Source organism: Pelodiscus sinensis, chromosome 5 (genome assembly GCF_052426305.1).
Source record: "Pelodiscus sinensis isolate ZL-2025 chromosome 5, ASM5242630v1, whole genome shotgun sequence".
NCBI lineage: Eukaryota > Metazoa > Chordata > Testudines > Trionychidae > Pelodiscus > Pelodiscus sinensis.
The window spans coordinates 87,586,668-87,610,249 of record NC_143056.1 but is presented as its reverse complement, the minus strand read 5'-3'; the positions used below and the strand labels follow the sequence as shown (position 1 = coordinate 87,610,249).

General features: G+C 46.7%; 1 protein-coding gene across 4 annotated transcripts in view; it reads left to right on the top strand.

Moving 5' to 3' along the window:
• Positions 1-5,668: 5,668 nt before the first annotated feature.
• CAPRIN1 (cell cycle associated protein 1) overlaps positions 5,669-23,582 on the top strand; it is a 78,408-nt gene continuing 60,494 nt past the window's right edge. Inside the window, exons 1-2 of one of the 4 annotated variants that reach the window (XM_006127311.4) lie at positions 5,669-5,831; positions 6,157-6,362. In XM_006127311.4, coding sequence (XP_006127373.1) covers positions 6,159-6,362 — 204 coding nt within the window. In that variant the 5' untranslated portion in view covers positions 5,669-5,831; positions 6,157-6,158. The other 3 variants (XM_089778571.1, XM_025186790.3, XM_075927666.2) reach the window with 3 other exon arrangements.

The following is a 23,582-nucleotide window of genomic DNA, read 5'->3' as shown; positions in this document are numbered from 1 at the left end:
TTCAACAGAAAGATTTATTTTACTTGAATTCAATTTTATTATGAAAAGTTAGTTACCCTGTATGTTTAAATAAAACAGGAATTTTTCTCCCTTAGGCAAATGTGCTTGAGGATAGGAAACTAAAAGAATAAAGTGATTAATATGATTCATATTACTGCAGAAGTGTCTGATAGTATTATCAGATGCAAGGTCAAGTTTCATATATTTCAAATGTGAATCTGAGCAAAACCCAGGACGTGGTGTTGATGGGGGACTTCAACCTCTTAGACATCTATGGATCAAATAATTCAGCTGGGAACAGATTATCCAGTAAGTTCTTAGAATATATTGGAGACAGCTTTTTGATACAGAAGTTGGAGAAATTGACTAGAGGTAGAGCCATCCTGCCCATAGAATGGTTCAGGATGATCAGTCCAGGCCCTGCCCTTTGTGGGGCCCAGTGGCAGCCACCTCAACAATTCTATTGACAGGGTTCAGCAGTCTACACAGCTCTTTTTTGCGCAAAAACTTTTTTTTTTTGCAAATTTCCTGAGGGATACATCCTGGATCTTCAGAAAACTTGGATAATGGCATATAACATACAAAGTTTGTTGATGAAACCAAGATGGAATTGGTTGCAAGTGTTTTTGGGGACAGGATTAGAATTCAAAATAATGCTGACAAAATGAAGAAATGGTCACAGTTAAACAAGGTGAAATTCAATAAGGACAAATACAAAGTACTACATGACTTCCTAGGACAGAGAACTGCAGAAAAAGCTCTGGGTCAACAATGTAATAAAAAAAGCAAACATTCTGGGATGTATTAGCAGGAGTGGTGTAAGACAGACATGAGAAGTTATTCTTCCACTCTACTCTGCACTTCTAGGGCCTCAGTTGGAACACTGTATCCAGTTCTGGGCAATACATTTCAGGAAAGATGTGGACAAACAGAAGTCCAGAGGAGAGCAACAAAAATTACTGAAGGTCTAGAAAATATGACCTTTGAGGAAAGTTTGAAAAATTGGGTCTGTTTAGTTTGGAACATAACAGTCAACAATAATGTAAAAGGTTAAGATGAAGCACAGGGTAATAAATTCTTCTCCTTAACCATTAAGGACAGAACAACAAGTAATGGTTGATGTTTGAAGCTTACCAGTTCCAGTTAACCAGTGCGGGCTAGAGCAGGTCCCCCATGCCCACTGCAGGCAGGGAGCTGCTCCAGCCCCAGGGGGCCTGTCGCTGACAGGGACTGCTCCAGCGGTTGGGCTGGAACAACTCCTGCCTGCGGCGGGAGAGGGGGGAGCTTTAGCCCCCCCATCCCTGCCTTTATTTTTAACCAGTTTAATCAATTAAATGGAGTTTTGCATGCCTAATAATTTAGATTGGACATTAGGAACAACTTCCTATCAGGATGGTTAAGCACATAAACAAACTATCTAGGGAGACTATAGAATCTCCAACATTGGAGGTTTTTAAGAACAGTTTAGAGAAACACATGACAGGGATGGTCTAGATAATACTAGGGATGTTAGATATCAATGCAATACAATAGTTGACTAACTGCATGAATTTTTAGTGGTTATCAACTATTCTATAGTCCCTAGGGATGGGACTGGCAGCCAGTACAATCTGGCCCTACTCCCAGGGAGCCCCCTGCCACCCTGTATCAGAGGCAGCAGTGAGGGTGCCAGGTGGGAGCCGATCTGTGAGGGGAGCCAGTTTTAAAACCTAATCCCCTAGTACACTGGGTACCTGCCGCCTGTACTGCTGCCTCTGCTACAGCAGCAGCAGTGCATGGTGGAAGCAGCCCCTTATCTGTGGGAGGTCTGAGCTCATCGCGGACAGAAGCTGCTGGGGGCTAAGAGGTAGGAGAAGCTGCTCCAAAGCAGCCTCTGGCCACAGCAGCCTGGGCTGGCCATGGACAGAAGCTCCTCCAGCCTAGGGATGTTACATTTTGATTAATCAGCTAATCCAGTAGTCAATGGAATTTCCATAAGGGGGGGCTCCTGCTGTGCCTCTCCCTTTGAAATGTACAAGAGCATCTTGTATATTTCAAAGGGAGAGAGGCAGCAACTTCCCCTCTGTGCCTCTTCCTTTGAAATGTACAAGAGCCTCAGGCAGTGCTGCGGGGAAACGGCTTTTAAGCCGACTCCCTCCAGCACCAGCTCCTGCTTCCTTCACCCCTTGCTGCTTCTGATATAGAAGGCAGCAAGATGGGGAGGAAATGTGAACAGCCTAGGCTTATCGGTTAATCGTCTACTCAACTACTCGTTCACAACCCTAGATAATACTGAATCCTGTATCAGTGCAAAGCACTGAAGTAGATAACTTATAGAAATCTCTTTAGTCCTACATGTATATAATTATCCACTAGATAAACGTAGGCGTAATCTCCTCACTATCTTAATAATCTCATGTATATGAGCAGGAAGAATTCATAACAAAGACCCTCCAGTGTAGATGAACAACCACCAAAATGCTACATTCTATCAAATGTTCCTTTGTAATATCAGTTAGAAAAGATATTCCTCATTTCCAGACCAAAGTATTGTGTGATGTTGCTTTTACATGTTTTATGTTTCATCTTGGAGGTGGCTACACTTATATGAATTGCTTCCTATATATAGTCTATACCATCAACTTGTACAGCATTATTAATAAATGACACTTAATATACGCAAGGACATTAACCATTGCAAATTAGAGGTCAGAAATTGCAGCACATTATAGCAAAGTCAGAGAGATGGTTTGCTTAGCATGGAGTTAAAATTAAGTGTAAAATGAGGAAACTATAAGAAAACAAGTTAGCAAATTATCAAATTCACAAAAAATGTAAGGGGATTTCTCCCCTTAGAATACCAAGGAAAAGGTTCCTTCTATATTATAGTACAAGCAGCTAAATAACTGCCAAAACCTTTCCAGCTTGGTTTGCCTGAAGACCTATCGATCCTTTCACATTCAGGAGCATTTCAGCTGCCTCCGTTCTTCACACTTTTTACCCTCTTTAAAAAGGTATAGCACTTATTGTGAATGCAAATTTCCCTTTGTACAAGACAAACATGGCTTTATCTCAGTTAATTCCTATAGATGATAAAAATTAGGTCATAGGGTTTCAGTTGCCTGGTCCAGAAATCAAAGTCCAGTGATAGACGGCAACATTAATAGCACCAAACAGGTTGGTACGGAGTACAAATATGATCGCCTCATCTCAAAAAAGATATATTGACACTGGAAAAGGTTCAGAAAAAGACAACAAAAATGATTAGGAGTTTGGAATAGGGATGTTAAATTGCATTTAATCAACCAATTGACTAGTCAATGAGTGGGGGAAATTCTGGAGCTAACCCCACTGTGGCTCTGCCTTGTAAATGTATTAAGAGCCATCAGGCTCTAAATACATTCAAAAGGCTGAAGTGCAGTGGGGAGGGACAATGCATGAGCCAGGAATCAGCTGATTCTACTTGTGCCTGGTCCCCTCATTGTACTTCTGATAGAGGCAGCATTTGAATAGTCAATTAACCTCATGAACTCAGCTTGGGCTGCCTGCCTCCTAATACACTTTAAATGCAGAGCCATAGCAGGGTAGGTCCAGGACACAGTGCAAGTGTAGCCAGACAGCCCCCCCATCTCAACCAATCTTCCTTGCCCTCTGAGATGTCTGTATACAGGGCAGAGAAGGAACAATAAGAAAATCAGCATAACCATTAAGCTTTGATCTGCTTTGATGCGAGATCAGGATTTGCGAGTGTTCTCTGACTCTTGAGTAACGATTAAGGCAATAAACTGAGCTGGAGGCTGCAAGAAGTGCCCGGCTGGCACCCATGTTGATTCGAACACACGTAGTCCTTTGGAGAGGAATTTCCCACTGAGAAAAAGAATGCCCAGTACTTCCAATTTAATCCTCTCAACTCTCTCTTACAAGTGTAAATTAAGTTCACAACTCCCTTGTAAGAACTGGTCTCACAAAAGACAGACCAGCATCATTTGGCATCACAGATAAGAAAGAGAAATATGTGACCCAATGGGTATAAAGGTGGGTACAGGAGCGCACTCACTTTTGAGTGTCAAACTACCCTCTACCTGCTGATTGGGGTAGGTGCTTTGACCTCCCGAGGTTCCACGGGGACGCCCACCTCGTATTTTCTTCTTTCCGAGGAATTGAGGGACTGAACCTGGCCTGACACACTGGGACCGAGCGACGCAGAAGGGGGTAAAAATTGTACCCGTATGTGTCCTTTTGTTTTAGTGCATGCATAGAATAGAGCTCTTTAAAGATTAAGCTGTCATTTGGTACCATTATTTTCTATTTCCTATCTTTATTTTCCTTTGTAACCATTTTTTTAAAAGATCTATCTATCTATCTATATATACATATATACTTGCCAGCAGTTAAGAAATAAAACAATAGTCATTGCAACCATATGATTTATAAGCTTCCTCAATAAACCTGTAACTGTTTAAGCTTTAACCTGACTCCTTCAGTTGCTGTAACAGAACCAGGCACAATTTAAAAGAACTTCAGCTGGTCATTAGGGACAGATATAGGGAGAGCTTGGGTGTTTGGATTTGTGTCACACCCAGGTGGCAGAATCCACTGGGGCACCTTTCAGTCTTTCTCCAAGGCTGCCCACTGCGAAGGAATTATGAATTCTAGCAGCTGAAATCTAAGGTGTTATAAGCTCTCCCTGTACACTTATTGGGCACCCGTCAGCCTCCTCCAGCTGGCCTGCTGCAAGGGACCCCGGTCTCAGCAGTTAAAGTCTCGGGTGTATAGCACATACACACTGCCCTGACCGTCAGCTGACAGCAAGCCAGGACTGAGCTGGGCTGCTTGGTCAGCCTGCTAAAAAATTTACTAGCAAGGGGTGGAGGGGTATGCTGTAGTCTACAGCATTAACCTATAAGCTTTTGCTTATTGGTCAATTGACTACTCCACCCCTAGTTTCTATGCCTTAGGACACAGTGGGCCACACACATGCTGCAGGCAGCCTCTCCCCAGGCATCACTTGTTGCAATTCTCAGCACAACCACAGCTAGGGATGCTGGAACAATTTGTGCAGTGGGCTGCCAAGAGCCATTGAACCGAACTGTAAAGCCTGGATCTAAGGGGGAGCTGTAGATTCCCCCTGCACCTCTAGCTCTATTGCCTATGACCACGGCTCTCCCCAGAGGGCTCTTCCCCCCGCCCTGCAGCCACGACCCAGCGCGCGCCCCCTCCCCCCGGGCCCGCGAGCGGAACCAAGCAGGCCCAGCCGGGGTTCGAGCGCTGTTGCGCGGACGGGGCTCAGAACCCCAGCGCCTGGCGCGCAACCCAGCCCCGTTGACAAGGCCGGGGGCTGCCCCGCTGCCATTCAGGCCGGAGGCAGCAGGTCAACCTAAGGAGGAAACGTCCCGTAGCCCCGCCCAACCCCGTTCCCGCGGGGTCCTTCCAAGAGCCTCTCCGCTCTCCCCGTTGTGCGCCGGCTTCAGGTGGCGCCCGACGGACCCGGCCGGGGAAGGCCTGGGGATTTGGAAGCGGGGTTTTTGGTGCCCCATGGGGACGCGCCGCACTCCTGAGCCCGGGGCCGTCCCGCCAGGAGCGGCGGGGCGGCCAGTGGCGCAGGCGTTCTAGGTAGGCGCTCCTCGCCGTCGAGGACCCATCGCCCGCTCGCACCACGGGCCCCTGCCCTGCCTCTCTCCGGCGCGCGCGCGCTCTCGTCTCTTCCTTTAGTAGCTCGCTGCAGAGAGGGAGCAGGAGCGGCGCAGGCGGCGGGGCCGGAGTGGCTTGAGGCGGCCATTGCCTACAGCGAGAGCGCAGCGCACTGAGCCCCCTCCCCTTGGGACACACTCGCTCTCTCTCACACACACACGGTGAGGGGGGGCGAAGGGCTCCTGGCTCGGGAAGGTTTCCGCGAGTGACCGTTGAACGGGGGATTGGGGCGAGCGGCGCCAGGCGGCTGCTTGTCACGTGACTCGCCCGAGCGCCCTCGTCGGCAAGGCGGAGAGAGCCGAGTGGATTTAGTGGCGAGATCGTTGGGCACGCGCCTGCAGGTGCGGCCCCGGCGCGCGCTCTGCGCGGGCAGGGGCAGGGGGAGGTGAGAAAGGTGGGTGCGCGCACGCGCGCGCCCTCCCGCGTGTCCCCTCCGGCGGCCCGTCCAGCCACCCTCCTCAACGCGCTCTCTTGTCTCCCCTGCAGCGATGCCCTCGGCCACTAACAGCACTATGGCGAGCAGCAGCGCCAAAGTGGGGCCAGCGGCGGCGGGCAGCGAGGCCGCCCCGGCAGCAGCTCCCCCTCAGGCAGTAGCGGCTGCGGGTGGCAGCACCAGCTCGGTGCAGACCGAGGCCATGAAGCAGATCCTGGGCGTGATCGACAAGAAGCTGCGCAACCTGGAGAAGAAGAAGGTACCGCACGTCCCCGCGCCCGTGTTCCAGCTTCCCTGGCGCCAGCCCTTCCCGGCCTCATCGGCCCCTCTGGCTCCGGATTGCCTTCCCTGCCCGGAGCCGCTCCCCCGCGGCCTGGCCCTCAGGCTCGCGCCGGGCTGCGGATCCACCTTTCCCTGTAATCTGCGGCGAGGATTGACCGGCCGGTGCCCCGCTGGGCGGGTGGGCGAGGTTCTGGTCTCGCTGTCGGGGCCGTCCGGGGCCCCAGGGAGTTGCCGCGGGCCTGCTCGGGACGTTCCTGGTACGGGCCCGCAGAGGCTGTCGCCGGAAGGTTCCAGAAGAGCGGCCGCCTCGCCCGGGGAATCTCTTTCCAAGCGTCCAGCCCTTTGGTCCGCCAAGCTCAGCGCAGGGGCGTGCGGCCCTCTGAGGGTCTAGGCGCGCTCGGTCGTAGGCGGGAGGGGCCGCTACTGTCCCCTTCCCGTTCTCCCTGTGGTGGCCGGTGTCTCCGCTCCTCATGAGATCCCGGAGGGCCACAGCTCCCCTCCCCCGCCCTTTGTTCCTTTGGCCGGGGTCTTCGCGAGCTCGGCCTCTGCGGGGGGAGGGAACGAATGGAGTAGCGGCCCTTTCCCCAAGCACATGGAGCTAGCTAGGTGCGGGCGGTGGGCTCACTAATCGGGGTTCCGTCCCTCATGGGCTGTGCACATGGAGGCTGAAGCTAACATGGCGGCGGTGAGAGGCAGTCAGCATTGTGTGAGCAGGCAGCACAAAGCCGGAGCTATCCGGCCACCCTACCACGGATTCCCAGCCTCTGGAGGCTTCCTCTGTAGAGTCACATAGCGAAGATGCGAAAGAGTCCGGGATTTTCCATAACAGCCCTCTTCCTGACTCCTCAGGGTTCATTGTGAGCATATCAATTCATCTTCAAGGGGCAGGGTTCTGTAAGGAGTGAGAGGGTGCTGTGATTGCTTATTATTTTTGTGGTACCAGTTGGGTACATGATGCACTGTGTCATATAAAACGTGACAGGCCGGTGGTCCTGTTCTACAAAAATGAATGGGTAAATATAAAAGGAAACAATAGCAAACACTTTTTGAAAGGCTATTGTCCCACTAAAAGATCTGGAATTTTGGTTGTATACTTGAGGAATCAGTTTATTTACAGGTTAAAACACAGAATGATACCAATTCTGATCTCCAGAAAGGTTAACATATCAATTCTGCTTTTTTTATGTTAAAAATTGTGAATAAACAAAACTTGAAATATGACTACACTAGTTGGGAAGGAATTAATTTGTATAGGTTGAAAAAGGTGACCTGCAAAGGGGCCAAAAACTGTCTGTTTTACGTCTGTGTGCATGAGTGCACTTTTTTTTAAAGAGCTATAGGATGAACTTCTCTAGTCCAGCACCCTTGGGACTTGACTGGTGCTGAACCAAAGATTTGCTGGACCTCAGGAAATCATTGTTTTTTAGCAACATTAACTACGCTTCCACTGCTCACTGAGCTCTTAGAAGACATGCAGGGTAGATTAGACCTGAATAACGGAGGATATTGAGAGCCAGGACTGCTGGCCGTAAACAAACTTTGTTATTTCCGGAAACTTGGCTACACCCCATGATAAGTGTAACCATTACGTGGTTAATTGGTAAGTATGAGCTCCTTGGTTACCGTGATTTTACACTAGGTCCCAGAGCAAGGGCTGAAAGCCAGTATGCACCAGGAGCTGGTTTAAAAAACAGCTTCCAGGGCACACTGGCTCCCTGAGAGCAGCATGGCTTTAAAGCTGGCTTCCAGCAGCCAGGTTCCAGCTCCTTGGAGCCAGCTGCTGCCCCGTACTGTGGGCTCTGCAGTATAAAGCTTATGTTGCAGAGCCTGCATTGCAGCCAGCTCCCTGGGAGTGGGTCTGGGAGCAGGCTCCTGCCGTACACTGACTGCCAGCCCATTCCTGGGGAACCTGCAAGGTGTAACCACTACGATTTTGAATGGTCACGTAGTTACCTTAATTAACTGCTTTTTTTGACATCCCTAATGATAAGTGGCCATCTGGCTAACTAAAATCATGCCGTACCGGAGAGCGCTGGACTAGAGAGGTTCAATTTGTAGCAGGAATGTTAAATGTTTAAAGAGATGGAAGGCTTTTTACATGATTTAAAAATGCGACAGGGAAGTTCTTTCATACTTTGTCTGTAGACCAATGTATAGCTGTGTAACCAAAGGTGTGATACTAAACAGTTAAATCAGTGTAACCTTATTTGTAGACAAAGCTGAAGGCGTGGAATTTTTCAGCAAGTTCTTAGAACTTTCTTCTGGTATTCTAGACTAATTTATTGCATTGTAAATGGTGTGAATAAAAAACTTCAGACAAATCAAGGAAGTGAAGCAACATCATAAAGCTGCTAGTTTTCCAGGATGGATACAAATTACTGAATTTTCAGTTAAAAAATTAGGAAGAGTAATGGGAAAGGGGGCAAAGCTCTTCAGTTCACCTACCCTAACATAAACAACAACTGCACAAGTGCAACCTTTTTGTTGCTGGTCACTTTTACCTGTTGACGTCCAAATACAACAGTTTCTGAAGTTTTGAAGAAACTTCTTAATTTACATTTTAACAAATGCCAGTGGTGGTCTAGTACTTTTATGCAGTGGCTTCCAACAAATCTAGACTGCCGTACCCCTTTCAGTAGTCTGATTTGTCCTATATTCCCCCATGTTTCACCTAATTTAAAATCTATTTGCATATAAAATCATACATAAAAATACAAAAGTGTCACAGCACAGTATTGCTGAAAAAATTGTTTACTTATTAATTTTTACTGTGTAATTACAAAATAAATGTACCGGAATATAAATACTGTTCTTACATTTCAGTATTGTATGTAGAGCAGTATAAACAATATGAAATTTTAGTTTGTACTGACTTTACAGCTACATAAAAAGCACTGTTAACATTAGGCAAATATTTGGGCGAACTGATATACCCCCTGGAAGACCTTTGCATATCCCCATGGGAATCTTTGAATGGTCCTGATGTAAATTGTTTTTGACTTGAGAAATCGTGTATGTTAGTGCTATATTTTGCTTGCTTTTTTGTTGTTGCGCCCGAAGTATACAGTTCAGGTCAAAACATATGGGCGTATCTAGTTTAGTACTGTACACATGCTGAAAGTGAGTGAAGGGGGGGGGAAGAGCTGCACAGCTCTGAAGACTTGCTGAAGTGAGGCTATCTCTGGCAGACCTCATAATATGCATAGGAGAAATCATTCTTGAAAGTGGCAAGTCAAGTTGTTAAACTAGGGATGTTAAATTTTGGCTACTCAATTAGTCGATAAAGGGAGGTGGGGCACTCCTTATCCTGGCTGTGCCTCTGCCTTTTAAATGTAGCAAAAGTCCCACAAGGTTCTTGCTACATTTAAAAGGCTGAGGCGCAGCAGTCAGACCCAGTGCGAGCGGGGACTGCTTGAGTCCCCACTTGCGCTGTTTCCCCTGCTTCACTTCCCCTATCCTCCCCCGAGCACTGGCTCCTGCTCTCCTCCGCCCTTAGTTGCCTTTGATACAGTTGAGTGACTCGACTATTCGATGAGCCTAGGTTTCTCAGGTAGTCGACAAGTTGATTACACCCCTGTATTAAACTGGATTTTTTTGTCTTAAAAAAATTAAAAGTGTTAATATTCTCTGAAGTGCTGAAGATAGTATGGCTGAGTAATCAGAAGTAAGGAAATGACAAAGACTACACGTACAGTATTTATTTGTGCTTCTGTATTGTTATGATTACATGCTATTTTTTAACTGAAGTAATTTATACAAGCACATCTTGAATCTTCTGAATTTCTCAAGATGTCTTGCTGTTTTGTATATGGAGGGTAAGATCAGAAATTATGCAGTGTCTAAAGACAAGTAGATGAAAAATGTTAAATATGAAAACTTTTGATTATGTGAAAGATTAAATGCTTTCACTAAAAGCGATTTTAGGTGTTTATATAGGACAGAGCAATAATTTTTGAAGGGGAGGCCACTTAATGAATTCAGAAGTGGTCGCAGGCCGACCCAGTAGGGGTGGGGCCAGGGGCCTTCATGTGCTCCCATCCCTAGGTTTCAGTTCACCTGCGGGTGGGAGAGTGGCACAGTGGATGCAGGCCAAATCAAAGGGCTTGGCGGGCTGGATTTGGTGTGCAAAGGCTTTGTTTCCTACCCCCATGGTCTGGGAGGGGGTTATAACCTGGGGCTCGACGGGGTGCAGGAATTTGGGCTGTGACCAGAGATAGCAGATTTGGGTTCAAGGTCTGGGAGAGGGTTGTGACCTGAGGAGGGGTGTAGGAGGGGATGTAGTGTCTAGGAAGATGTATGGGAGCTGGAGCAGTGGTGCAGAAGGTTTGGGTTACATGGGGTAAGAGTGTGGGAGGGTGGCAGAAAGTTGGGGGAGGGAAGGGCTGGGGTGCCAGAGGCAGGCTCTGGCTGGGAGACCTTACCTGGGTGGCTCCTAGCCATCAGCGCAGCAGGTTCCATGCCCCTGTACAGCTCACAGCAGTCACAGGGGCCATGTGAGCCCAGGGGATGAGGGGGGAGGGGAAAACAGGCAGCTGCTATTGGCTGGAAACTGGCCAGTGGGAGCTCCTGGAGGCGGGAGCAGTGTGAGAAGCCTCTGCCCCTTTCCTCCAGCTCTAGCATTCACAGAAGCACATGGCCCTACAGCACCTGGCTTCACTGAGTTCTAAGTAGGAGCGGGTCAGGCAGGGAGCTGGCTGAGGCACTCCTGGGCCGGATCCTGAGGCTTGGCAGACTGGATCCAGCCCACAGATCATATTTTGCCCATATTTTGATCATTGCCCTGATCTAGGACAATGGAGTTAGGTTTTGAATGTTTGTTAGCTAAGAACAATGTAAAAATACTGTTGATTTGGTGACCTGTACAATTGAGAGAAATTTTATAGAAATCAGAAATGGCATGTTGTGGCTCAGAGAGCTTTAATTTCTCGCTTCCTTTTGTTGGTTCTATAGAGTAAAATGATATTGCTCACCTCAAGTAATATTTATTTTAGAATCCCAATATAGCCTTTGTTCAAAATATGTTGAAAATCAAGCTAGAAACATTATTAGAGGGGTTTATTAACGATGTCAATGTGTAGTCAACTATACAATTAACCTATAAGCCCAGGTTTATAGGTTCATCCTGTTGTCTACACACATTTCCCTCCTCCCCCATTGCCTCTATCGGAGGCGGCTCCGCAGGAGCACCAGATCTTGCAGAGTAGTCTGCCCCCCACTGTTCCCCCTTGCTGGTCCTCAGATAGAGGCAGCAGTGCGGAGGATCAGGGGGAGGGGAGGGGAAATGAGCCAGTACGAGTGGAAAGCCAACTTGCAAGCCAGTTCCCCGCGCATATCAGTTCCCGTCTGCCCCCCATACCTTCTGCACTGCTGCTTCTCTATCAAAAGCACCAGTGTGGAGGGAGGGAGGACGCAGACGGGAGATGTGTGTGGGGAGCCAGCTCCATAGAGCTGCCTGTGTCCGTCCGTCCCCTGCTTCCCTCCCCACACGGCAGCTTCCCACAGAGGCAGTGGTGAGGGGTAGCGGAGGCTGCCATGGAGCAGCATCTGTCCGCTGCAAGCTTGGGCCCCCCTCTGTATCATAGGCAGCAGATGGGAGCTGGTCTACATGGGAAGCAGGTTTTTAAACTGGCTCCCTTCGTGGAGGGGAGAGGGGGCTCTCTGGAAGTGGGGCCATGAGTGCACTGGGTGCTAGCCCTGCTCCTGGAGACTATTGAGTAATCATGTGACCACTAACATTTGATGTGGTAATACCATTATTAAATTAATCACTATCTAACATATCCCTAGTGTTTATAGTAAATTACTAGTTATGTTTGAGTATTCTCGTTTTCAGTTTGTCTGATACAGAGGCAGTGGGGTAGGAGTGGAGCGCGAGCTGGTGGCTGCTGGGTGGTGGCTGCTGTGAAGCAGTTTCTGTCCGCTGCAAGCCTGGGCTTGTTGCAGATAGAGGCTGCTCTGCAGCACTAGCCCCTGTCCATGCAGGAGTTTGAGGTCACTGCGGCTGGGGCTTCTTGGGCATCCCATAGAGCATCCTCTGTCCGTGGAGGGCTCAGATCCCCCACAGACAGGGGCTGCTGCGTCTGATAGAGAGGTAGCAGCTCAGCATGGCAGGGGACTCCCCAGAAGTGGGGCCGGGAGTGACTGGCTACTGGCCCACCTTTGGGGACTATTGAACAGTCAGGTAACCATTAAAATTTGATGTGGTGACATTCAGTTACATGCTAGCTAACTAACATCCCTAGTTTAAAAATACAGAAGATGTATTGAAAATATATTCTATAAACTAAGAAACGGGAATAGTTTAGACCTTGTCTGCCTGAGAAAGTTGAACCAGTTTAAAAAAAAATCGAATTTTTAAAACCAGGTTGCTTAATAGAGTGCAAATGGTTATATGGACACTTCTCTTGATTTAAGCCAACCTTAATTTGGCTTGGCTAAAGTCTAATGCAATGGTTCTCAGAGTGTGGTACGTGAACCACTGGTGGTCTGCAGCCACCTCCCAGGTGGTATGCAGCGGGAACTCCCTCCCTCTTCCCTATGCAGTTTGGAGCCTGCACTGCAGCCTCTCAGTTGGCACATAGTCATGCGGCTGGAGCACCAGCTCCATCCAGCAGGTGGGGAGGTGAAGAAAGCAAACAACCCTCCATCCCCCACTCGCACTGGCTGTGGAGCTACATGTGGAGGAGCAGCATCGTCACCATGATTAGGGCAGTGTGTCTCTTGGTTGGTCTTGCAGAGCAGGCAGCAAGTTGGGCTGCATAGGGCTTGGCCGGGTGCCAGTGGTGCACGAGCAGCTGGCACCCCTTCCTTCCCCCGCAGCAGGTTGGGCTGCTCCACTCGGAAGCAGTGAGAGGATGTGATGGTGGGACAGAGGACTCTGTACACACAAGAGGAAGGTGGGGACTTGGGGCCCTTTGGGGTTTTGCACCAAAGTTCCTATTTAGCTGAGGGGTCTCATGTCCCCCTGAAGGCAGAGAGATCAGCTGATCGGTGGGGACCAGCCTCTGTAAACAGCAGTTACTCACTGCCTGCCAGGTGTTAGAAATGGTAGACAATCAGCAGATAAGCAGGGAATGAGTGGCTGGGAGGAGGAAGTGAGGCTTGTAATTAATTGGCTTGGGGAAAAGTCCTTTCTGTTGGAGGAGAGAAAGGAAGAGGCAGAGACCCAGCAGTCTCTTCAAACCTCCTAGGCTGGTCAGGGGGAGGTAAAGGGCTGACTGCATGGGATAGATGGAGGAAAGAGGGAGTGAGTAAGTGTTGGCATCTGTGAAGTGAGGTAGTGTCAGGAAGCAGTTGAGGGTGTTTGACTCACTGCAGTCCTCTGTTAGGCTGATTTGGAGTGTGTGTGTACGCATGCGTGTTAGGAGGACATTTTCATGATTACATTTCAAACAAAGTTTGCATATAGGTGTTAAAAGAATCTTTTCTTTCTTAAACCAATAGCAGTTTCAGAGGGTAGCTGTGTTAGTCTGTAGCTGAAAAAAATATTAAAAAATAGTGAATAGTCCTAAGATGTTGCAGGATTTATTTGAAAGCTGTTTGAAACATGCAGATGTTTACAGTCGCTGAAGCCATGTATTACTTTGTTCTGGGGCTTCTACTCTTTCTCCTCCTTACCTTTGTACAGTACCTTTGTGGTCACTAAGGGTACTGCACAGCAACTAGTCACAAGGCTCTTGTTTTAATATATATTATTCCACACATATGGACTGCTTAAAATATATGTATATGTGGGGTGTGTATGTATTTTGTTTGTATTGGTGTATATTGACACACTACCTCAATAATGATGATGCATATAAGAAAATTCAATTTGCCCAAAAGAAAATTCAACCCGCCCAAGGATAGAAAATGTTAGAGGGAACACTGTTTTGCAGCCATGGGGACTTGGGCTGGGGGGGAGGGGCCGAGCAGCAGCTTGGCTCCCAAGGGTGCCCTGGACTGGACCTCTGTGGGACCCCATTCCCTGCAGGACTGGACACGTTGGGGTATCCTACCCACCCAGCCCCACCTTGCTGCACCACGCCCAGCCTCCCTGCTCTCTGCCCCTCCATTTCCCTGACCCCCCCCCCCCCAACCACCTTGACCATAGCCTATCCCATGGGCACCCTGCCCCATCTTCCTGAAACCCCTCAGCCACCCCTCCCTCCTTCTCCCCACTTTAGCCCCAGGCATTCCCTGCCCCAGTCTCCCTGCCCCTGGCCAGACACCCTACCCCCAGTCTGTTCCTGCACCCTCCCTCCTGGCCAGACACCCTACCCCCAACCTGCTCTTTTGGCCAATGGACCACCTGGCTCAATGTAAACCTTTCTGGTGACTACCAGTTGCTAATGAAAACACATAATTAATTACATAATTACCCCCAAGCCATTTTGCTAGTGCTGCAGCTAGGGAGACTGGTTTAGCTTAAATTTATTTAGCAGAGTAAGTGTTTTAACTCTCGTGTTATTTAAAATGAAGTTCGATTACATTAATATTTTACTTTAGTTTATGTCTAACACAAAAGACTCTTAAAATATCACATTTATGTGTGAACTCTAGAATAAGGTTCAGATGACTGTCCTTTTGCTAGACTAAATAGATGTATTTAAAGGCCTGCGAAAGCCAATTAAGATTATACTTTCATAATGAACAAAGGTAGTTCAGATCAATAAAACCCACTAAGGCGTGGTCTACATTACAGAGGTAGGTCAATGTAATCTGCTATTCATCTACCTAACTGAAAGTGTCTGCACCAAAATGTCCCTCCCACCAATGTAAGTTGTCCACTACTGCAGCTTAGTAACTTCAATTCCGTGAAAGGTGAAATGCATAAATTCATGCCGTGCCTGTAAAAACACTGAGTAGTTTACATTCCCTGTTGCCACCCTGCAGCTGACAGCGGCAGTGGTGCTCTAGCTTTCAATGCCTCTAGCTTTCAACATGTACCATGCTGTCAGTTAAATCCGTGCAAGCCCTTCTGGTGAGGATGTGCACTGTTAACAGAAGGAGCATGGCATAGATCAGGGGTGAGCAATAATTTTTGACAGAGGGGGCCGCTCCAACATTTGGGAAGTGGTCGATGGCCGCACTTCTCCATGATATTAATGGAGGAGATGTGGGGTCTGGGATGGAGGTTGGGGGAAGGGACTGGGGTGCAGCAGGGAGACTGGAATTTGGGAGGGAGTTGGGATGAAGCAGGTGGTTGTGACCTAGGACAGGCGACTGGAGTGCAGGGGTTTAGAATATGGCCTAGGATAGAAGGGGATTGTGATCTGGGGCAGGAAATAGGGGTGCCAGATCTGGGAGGGGGTATGGGTGTAAGAGTGGGACAGAAGGTTTGGATATGTTGAGTGGGGGAGCAGAGAGTTGGGGCAGGAAAGGGCTGGGGTTCCAGAAGCAGGCTGTGGCCAAGAGACTTGTCAGCTGCCAAATTTGCCTGCCTGCCTGCAGAGCTTAAAATGTTTGCCTGACTGGCCATGTGCTTCATGAATACCTGAGCTGAGGAGAGGGGGCGTGGTTATTCTTAGCTGCCTGTTATTCCAACAAGCAGCTCCCATTGGCTGGTTTCTGCCAGATACCAGTCAATGGGAATGTTTTGGGGGCGGGACATCTCCTAACCCTCCTCCCCCGTTTCAAAACCTAAATGGAGCCTAGTTTCTCCATGTTGTGCAGGACTGTGGTGCAAGCTATGGAGCCTGCCTGGGGCTCCCTGCTGCCTCCAGTGGCTTGGCAGGCTGGATCCTGCCTGTGGGCCGTATTTTGCGCAGGCTTGGTATAGATATTAAAAATGAAATTAATTACTGTGGTGGCTGTAGGCCAGCTTGATTTTGTAGTATAGACGTGCCCCAAGGCAGTGACTTTCAACCTTTCTAGACTGCTGTATCCTTTTCAGGACTCTTAATTTCTCTTGCATACTGCCAAGCTTCACTTAAGAACTACTTAAAAAGGCATACATAAAAATACAAAAGGGTCACAGCATGCTATTACTGAAATGTTGCTTACTTGCTCTTTTTACTATATTATACAATACTGTACTCACATTTCGGTGAATAGTATATAGGGCACTATAAACAAGTAATTGTATGAAATTTAAGTTTATACTGATTTTGCTAGTGATTTTTATGTAGCCTGTTATAGGCAAATATCTTCATTAGGGACTTTAAACAGTTAGCTGATAAGCCTCAGCTTATTGGTTTCTGTTATGTTTACACACTGGCTTCCTGGGAGCCAGCTTTTCTTTTATACTATATAGCATAACTTTTATACCGTAGAGCAGGGGTGGCCAATCCGTTAAATGAAGAGCGCTGAAGCAGCGGTGGAAAAAATGTGAAGACCCACACCAGAATTGTTGAGAGAAACAAACAAAAACCACGCTGCCCCTTTAAAATCCACGGGTCAGGCTTTTTGACCACATCAGGCTCCCGCCGGCCGACACCATCTTGCTGCGCCGGATGGCTCCCCTGCACCTGGTGAGCACAGGAAGCTGGGGGCCATTTGTAATTACCTTTAGGAGTGAAGAGCCACATACGAGCTGCAGTTTAGCCACCTCTGCTGTAGAGCATGTAGGGAAGCCTCCCTGGAGCAGGGCCAGCAGGGGTTGCTGACCTACTCCTGGGGAGGCTTTGCTGTGGGCTCTAGCCACTAGGATTTTTAGTTAAGTGGTTACATTTTTAAACGTTTTTTTACATCCATAATCTAGATAAGCTGATGTGCCCCCTAAAAGACTTCTGCATATCCTTGTCAGCGTACACACGCCTGCCTATTGCTAGAGAAATCAAGTAGAGTAGTAAAACAAAAGTGCCGATGATATTGGCTTGATTGTATGCATAGGAGTCTACGGAAGCATATTGACGACAGTATTTAAATTCCAATGCATTGTATTAATATTTCTGCACTGAAATATGCTAGCAATAGGGCATTCATCCACTAGGAAGACTTATAAAAGATTTAGGTACATTCAATCACTGACACACAAATTAAATTGACTAATTCCCAGTTAGATAAATAGGCATTAGTAGGTAAATCACCTGAATCATTAAGATGTATACATGTATTGCCTTGTATATTCAGGAGTGATTTTATTTGCCTAAGATATTAGATACTACCTGTTAATGGAGTGAACAAATAACGTTCTTAAAAACCAGTTCAAATAAAGCATGAGATTTTTACAGATAATAGAGGATAAACATTCATCTTAGTATCACTTTCAAGTCTTTGATATTCTTTATTAAGCTGTGTTAAGTGCTTGACATTCAGGTTAATATAAGATCTCACTTAAATTTTCAAATATAGTACATTGAGAAAATCCTCAATTGTACAGTTTCTGAATAAGAGAGAAGGATATTTATATTAGTGTAGTATTGAAGCTGAAAATTCATGATCACATTATCAATCCAAAAGATAAAAATGTTACCACACTATTAATGTGATCCCATTCCATGTCCTATTTATTTTTAGAGTATAAATTAAATAGTGTTAAACTATTTTTGTGAACAAGGAAAACAATAATAGATAATCCTATGTGTTATGTGGGGGAAAACTTGGAGTTTCTGAAGTTTTAAATGCTCAGTTTCAACCTTAATTTCACTTGACTATTTTTTGCATTTAATTGTCCTGGGTTTTTTGTTTAAGAAATGTGGGGAGGGAAGTGCTTTGTAGTCACTTTCGATATGCCTTTGTCCTGTTAGATCACTAAAATGACACATACTTGAGGAATCAGTGGGGAACATTCTAAAGCACATGAATGATATTTTCATGTATTCATAAACTATTTCAAAGACAAGTTTTTCCTTTTGTATGAGGACTGTGTAACAAACCAATCTTTAAATATTCTGCCTTCATCTATCTGAATAACAGGGAAAAAAATCCAGACACGTATAACTCATAAAAAAACTAAGCTAGTTTTACTTAAAAAATTAAACATCTTTTGGGTCAAGATGGAGCATGGAAAACTAGTCCAAAAAGGAATTTAAGAAAAGTTAAAAGGCAATCCAAAGAGAGTGATGGTTTAGAATGAAAATTAAATATTATAGGTATTTACCAATAAATCTATATTAAAACAGACTTTGTCGAGCATCACTGTCACAGTTCAGGGAAAACTGCACTTGTATTTCCCCTTTGTGATCCACCAAGATACAAATGGTAGGCTCCTTGTTCCTTAACTTTCATCTTTCTTGGACTGTGTGTCTCTCCTGAAAACACTGTAATTCCCTGCTTACACCTCCACTGCAAGCCAGACTGCCTAAACTGGCCAGCATCTGCACTTTGCTTTCTCTGAAGGCTACACAAAGCTTTAATTGCCAGCAGTTCCACATTACCACACAGATCTTCCTAAGTAAGTATATTTACGCATAAGGTGAAAGTATTCCAGGAAAAAAATAGACCTGCATGCTTGGTTAAAAGCTTACAAGAGGTTACTCCAGCCTCAGTCTCTGGTCGATGTCAGTCCTTCAAGTCCCACAATGAAGTTTTCCCTGTAGCAATAGTTCTAGATTCAGAACCAGAACCACTATAAATAGTTGAGTCTTTCCTTTATAAGCCTTTGGCCTTTGACTTTGTATAACAGGTTTCTTAGGGTGTACCTTCAAAAGGCTGAGGTTGGCATAATCAGACTTTTCATTCACCTCCCTAGAGATATTTCTAGAAAATCCATTTTATAGGTACAGTCCCAAACATCCATTTTTGGCACATGGTTCAGTTTAGTCCTTTGATCATCCAAGCTTTACATCACCTCTCACAGGGTCACCATGAGTTGATGTCCGAGTGAGGACTAAAACTGGGATCTGCTGACTCAGTGTCTTGTGACCTGTTTACTAGGTCACCCATTTACAGCTTATATTTTTCTGCTGTTTGTGCTTTTTAATAGTTCAGAACACATGTTCTGTAAGAGAACACAGAAAAATCAGTAAAATGTCTTTTTGCTGTGGTACTACTGTTGGGCTGCTAAGCAAAAATTTCTTAACTGCTATTATTTTACAGCACTTCTTGCTGATAGGTACTTTTCTATTAGTAGCTCAGCCTAATGCAGTAGGTGACCTTCTGTATCTAAAACTACAAAGGAATACTTACTCAGTTTAGAATCCTATTAGTGGTGATGTACATTTAGTTAGTGCTCCTCTGCTGCATTACGGAGGGCAAAGCAGCCTTTCTTTGTCTTCATCTTGGCATAGGAAATGTCTGAAAGCTTTTTGCCATCCCTACGGCTCCCCTCTTCCCTAGTCCAGCAGAGCTGCTGGTCCCAGCCCATTGCTTTTTACCCATGAGTGCTCCAGTCCCTGAGTACTGATGATGCTGGACCACAGGTGTTAGTGGACTAGGGAAATCTAGATTACAGAATTTCAACCTTTAGTAGGTTTAGTGACAAAATATGAAAGGGGGCAACATTTACTGAAAATTTATTCTTTTGGCACTAACGTTTCAGAAATGTATTTTGATTCATACAAAAAATCCCTGAAATTTAAGTGACTAAAATAGTTTTGTGTTGTATTAACATTTATTCTCAAGATATGACTTCCCGATTTTCAGAGTAAAGTGACTGGCGATTAAAACAAAAAATCTCTGCTCTTCAAGATAAATAGATTTGTAACTTTGCAGTGATTATCCCACAATAGAAAATTGAATGTTATGATCTTTGTGGTGATCTCTTTGGTATTATGGTTATCAGTCCTGCAAAAGCGGCGAGGAGTCCTGTGGCACTTTATAGAATAACTGAAGTGTTGGCGCGTAAGCTTTTGTGGGCAAAGACCCACTTCGTCAGATGCATATAGTGGAAATTTCCAGAGGCAGGTATAAATATGCAGGCCAGAATTAGGCTAGAGATGACAAGGTGGGGATCCAGTCAGGGAGGATGAGGCCCACTTCTAGTAGCTGATCTGGAGGTGTGAATTCCAAGAGATGAGAAGCTGCTTTTGTAGTTATGGAGCCATTCACAGTCTTTGTTTAATCCTGAGTTGATTGTGTCAAACTTGAAGATGAACTGTAGCTCAGCAGTTTCTCTTTGAAGTCTGGTCCTGAAGTTTTTTTGCTGCAGGATGGCTACCTTTAGATCTGCAATTGTGTGTCCAGGGAGATTGAAGTGTTCCCCTACAGGTTTTTGTATGTTGCCATTCCTAATATCTGATTTGTGTCCACTGATTCTTTTACATAGGGACTGTCCGGTTTGGCCAATGTATATAGCAGTGGGGCATTGTTGGCACATGATGGCATATATTACATTAGTAGATGTGCAGGAGAATGAACCAGTGACAGTATGGCTGATCTGGTTAGGTCCTGTGATGGTGTTGCTGGTGTATATATGTGGGCAGAGTTGGCACCGAGGTTGGTTGCATGGATTGGTTCCTGAGTTAGTTATTATGGTGCGGTGTGTAGTTGCTGGTGAGAATATGCTTCAGGTTGGCGGGTTGTCTGTGGGCAAGGACCGGCCTGCCTCCCAAGGCCTGTGAAAGCGAGGGATCGTTGTCCAGGATGGGTTGTAGATCACTAATGATGCGTTGGAGAGGTTTTAGCTGAGGACTCTAGATGATGGCCAGTGGTGTTCTGTTGTTTTCTTTCTTGGGCTTGTCCCGTAGCAGGAGGCTTCTGGGTACATGTCTGGCTCTGTCAATCTGTCTCCTCACTTCCTTGTGTGGGTATCATAGTTTACAGAATGCTTGTTGAAGATCTTGTAGGTGTAGGTCTCTGTCTGAGGGGTTGGAGCATATGCGGTTGTACCTCAGTGCTTGGCTGTAAACAATGGATCGTGTGGTGTGTCTGGGATGGCAGCTGGAGGCATGCAGGTAAGCATAGAAGTCGGTAGGTTTTCGGTATAGGATGGTGTTGATGTGACCGTCACTTATTTGCACCATGGTGTCCAGGAAATGGCTCTCCTGTGTAGACTGGTCCATGCTGAGCCTGAAATTTTAGGATGTTGAAACCACAGAGGTCCAGGCCCAAAAAGAGGTTGGGAGGGGGTTGTGGTATTGCCATCTTTACTTCTGCACTGCTTCTGGTTCAGAGCAGGGAAGCTGGACAGTTGCCCAGCTCTGAAAGTAACACTGCCACCAGTAGCAGCACAGAAGGTTGTGTGATATGTGGTTGATTACTTTTGAGGGAGCAGGGCCAGCTTTTATGAGAGTGACTGTCAAATTGTGGTTGGGAGGTGCTGTGGTAACTCCCCCAACACACGCAGCCAACCCAGTGTCCCTTTAATCTGTGAGTGCTGGTGTCTGGAGTGAGGAAGGACCAATCTGGGGAGAGATAGGACTTCCTCTTCTGCACTGGATGCTCCGAAGGGTTAGGTCAGACCCATCTCTGGGAACTTGCCCTGGCTATAGGAATGTGCTTCCTGCCCTTATCCTGTGGAAGTTAGAGCCTGCAGAGTCCCTAGGTGTGTTGCCCTCCCTCTCTTAAAATAGCTAGATGTCATGGTTGGTGAAGCATTTTTCACAGCTGTGAATTTTGTAGGGCCTTAGTTATAGATGGTTACCAGGGATGATGCTTTGATTCTAGTATTTGCTCAGGAAGTAGATGTTACTGTTAAGTTTTGCTTCCTGTTTCTTCATGCTACAGATCAGAATTTCCATTTCAGCTAAATTCAGAATCTTTCATGTTGATTATTCATATTATGATGATGTATTGTCAGTTTCATGTTGTTAGCTTCCTGCATACCACTTACCAGTTAGTTCGTATTCCCAAGGGAAAAAAATGTTTTTGGAGCGGGGAAGAGATGGAGGAAAGAAACTCTTTAACAATCTAAAACTTGATTTAAAGAAAAAAAGTATTGACAAGTAAAAAGTTCGAGTGTGAATGATTAACCAGCCAGGCCCAGTGCACTGTGAGCGGTTGGAGAGAACTCCAGCCTGGCCAGAGGAGCCCCTGCCTGCAGTGGGGAGCCATTCCAGCCCAGCGGGCCCCCTGTCCATCTTCTGTTTAAGTGCTTCACTGATTAAACATAACATTTAACTGTTTAACTGATTATACAGGTTTTTACACCCCTAGTAAAAAGTATAACTGCCAAGTTATGTGAAGAACCCAAGTTTGAAGAAAAACCAGTAGTTAAAAACGTCAGCTCCTTTGGTGCTCATAATATAAGTAGATTGGCTGTGAAGTCAGCATAGCTGACCATGGGAAGATCCTGTGCAATCCTTTCTGCTCCCAAGGGAGGGTATCTTGCTGTGGCTTTCCTATAATAGCTCAAAGTTACATCAAGGCTGCACTTCTGGGCACTGTGGTTTACTCTCCTGAGCTGCACTGTGCAGTCTGGAGTAGTATTTCCTCTAATTTTTGCTATCCCTGTGTGGACTGAATTTGATGTGCACCATTATGAAGGTGGTGTGACAAATCACCTTCATATTGGTGCACATAAAAAAATTAATGAGGATGGGGCTGAGGGTTCCAGCGTAAAGGTGTGTGGACTCTGGGGTGTGGCTGGTGGGGAATGGGAATAAAAGTGAGGCATCAACTACCTGATAAGCCTAGGCTTATCTCTTAGTTGAGTTGACTGCTCACTCCCCTCTTCTTGCTTCTTCTGTATTAAAGGCAGCAATTGGAGGCGGGGCAGGAGTCGGCTTTGTTGGCTCCCCCCGCCCAGCACCGTCTCTGCGTTGCCACCTGCCCCCTCTGTCCGCCAGTGCTGCTGCTTCTATCAGAGGCAGCAGTGCTTGGCTGGGGGGAAGGGGCAGGGGAGGCTGCCGCAAAGCAGCTCCTGTCTGCGACAGACCAGGCTGGGCTGCTGGGACTGAGCAATTCTGGCTCATGGTGGGTCCGGGACCTACCCCCCTGCGGCTCTGCATTTTAAATGTAGTAAGAGCTGGGCTGTCTGTACGCCCGGCTCTTACTGCATTTAAACTGCAGAGCTCCAGGACCCCGGTGCAAGCCAGAACTGAGGAAGCCTTCCCTTATCGACTAATCTTGTAGTTGATAAAAAATGGATTGACTACACGATTAGTGGATTGCCTGCCTCTTAACATCTTAAGTGGGTAGAGTCACCTCTCCCTGCTGTGGCAGATTTGGGGCTGGAGTTGGGGGAGGAGCGGGCTGGTGATGACAGGTCTGAGCTAGTATTCCATTCATGACCCACCTCTCCCCGCCACAGCAGATTGGAGACTGGGCTGCGTTGGAGCTGGGGGGAGGAAGGATGGCTCGACTCTGTAGCAGGACCCTGGATGGGTTCCTTGAGTGCCTGTGGGGCACTAAGTAGGCAGCTGTGCTACTGCACAGTGTTGCGGGAACTTAGGTC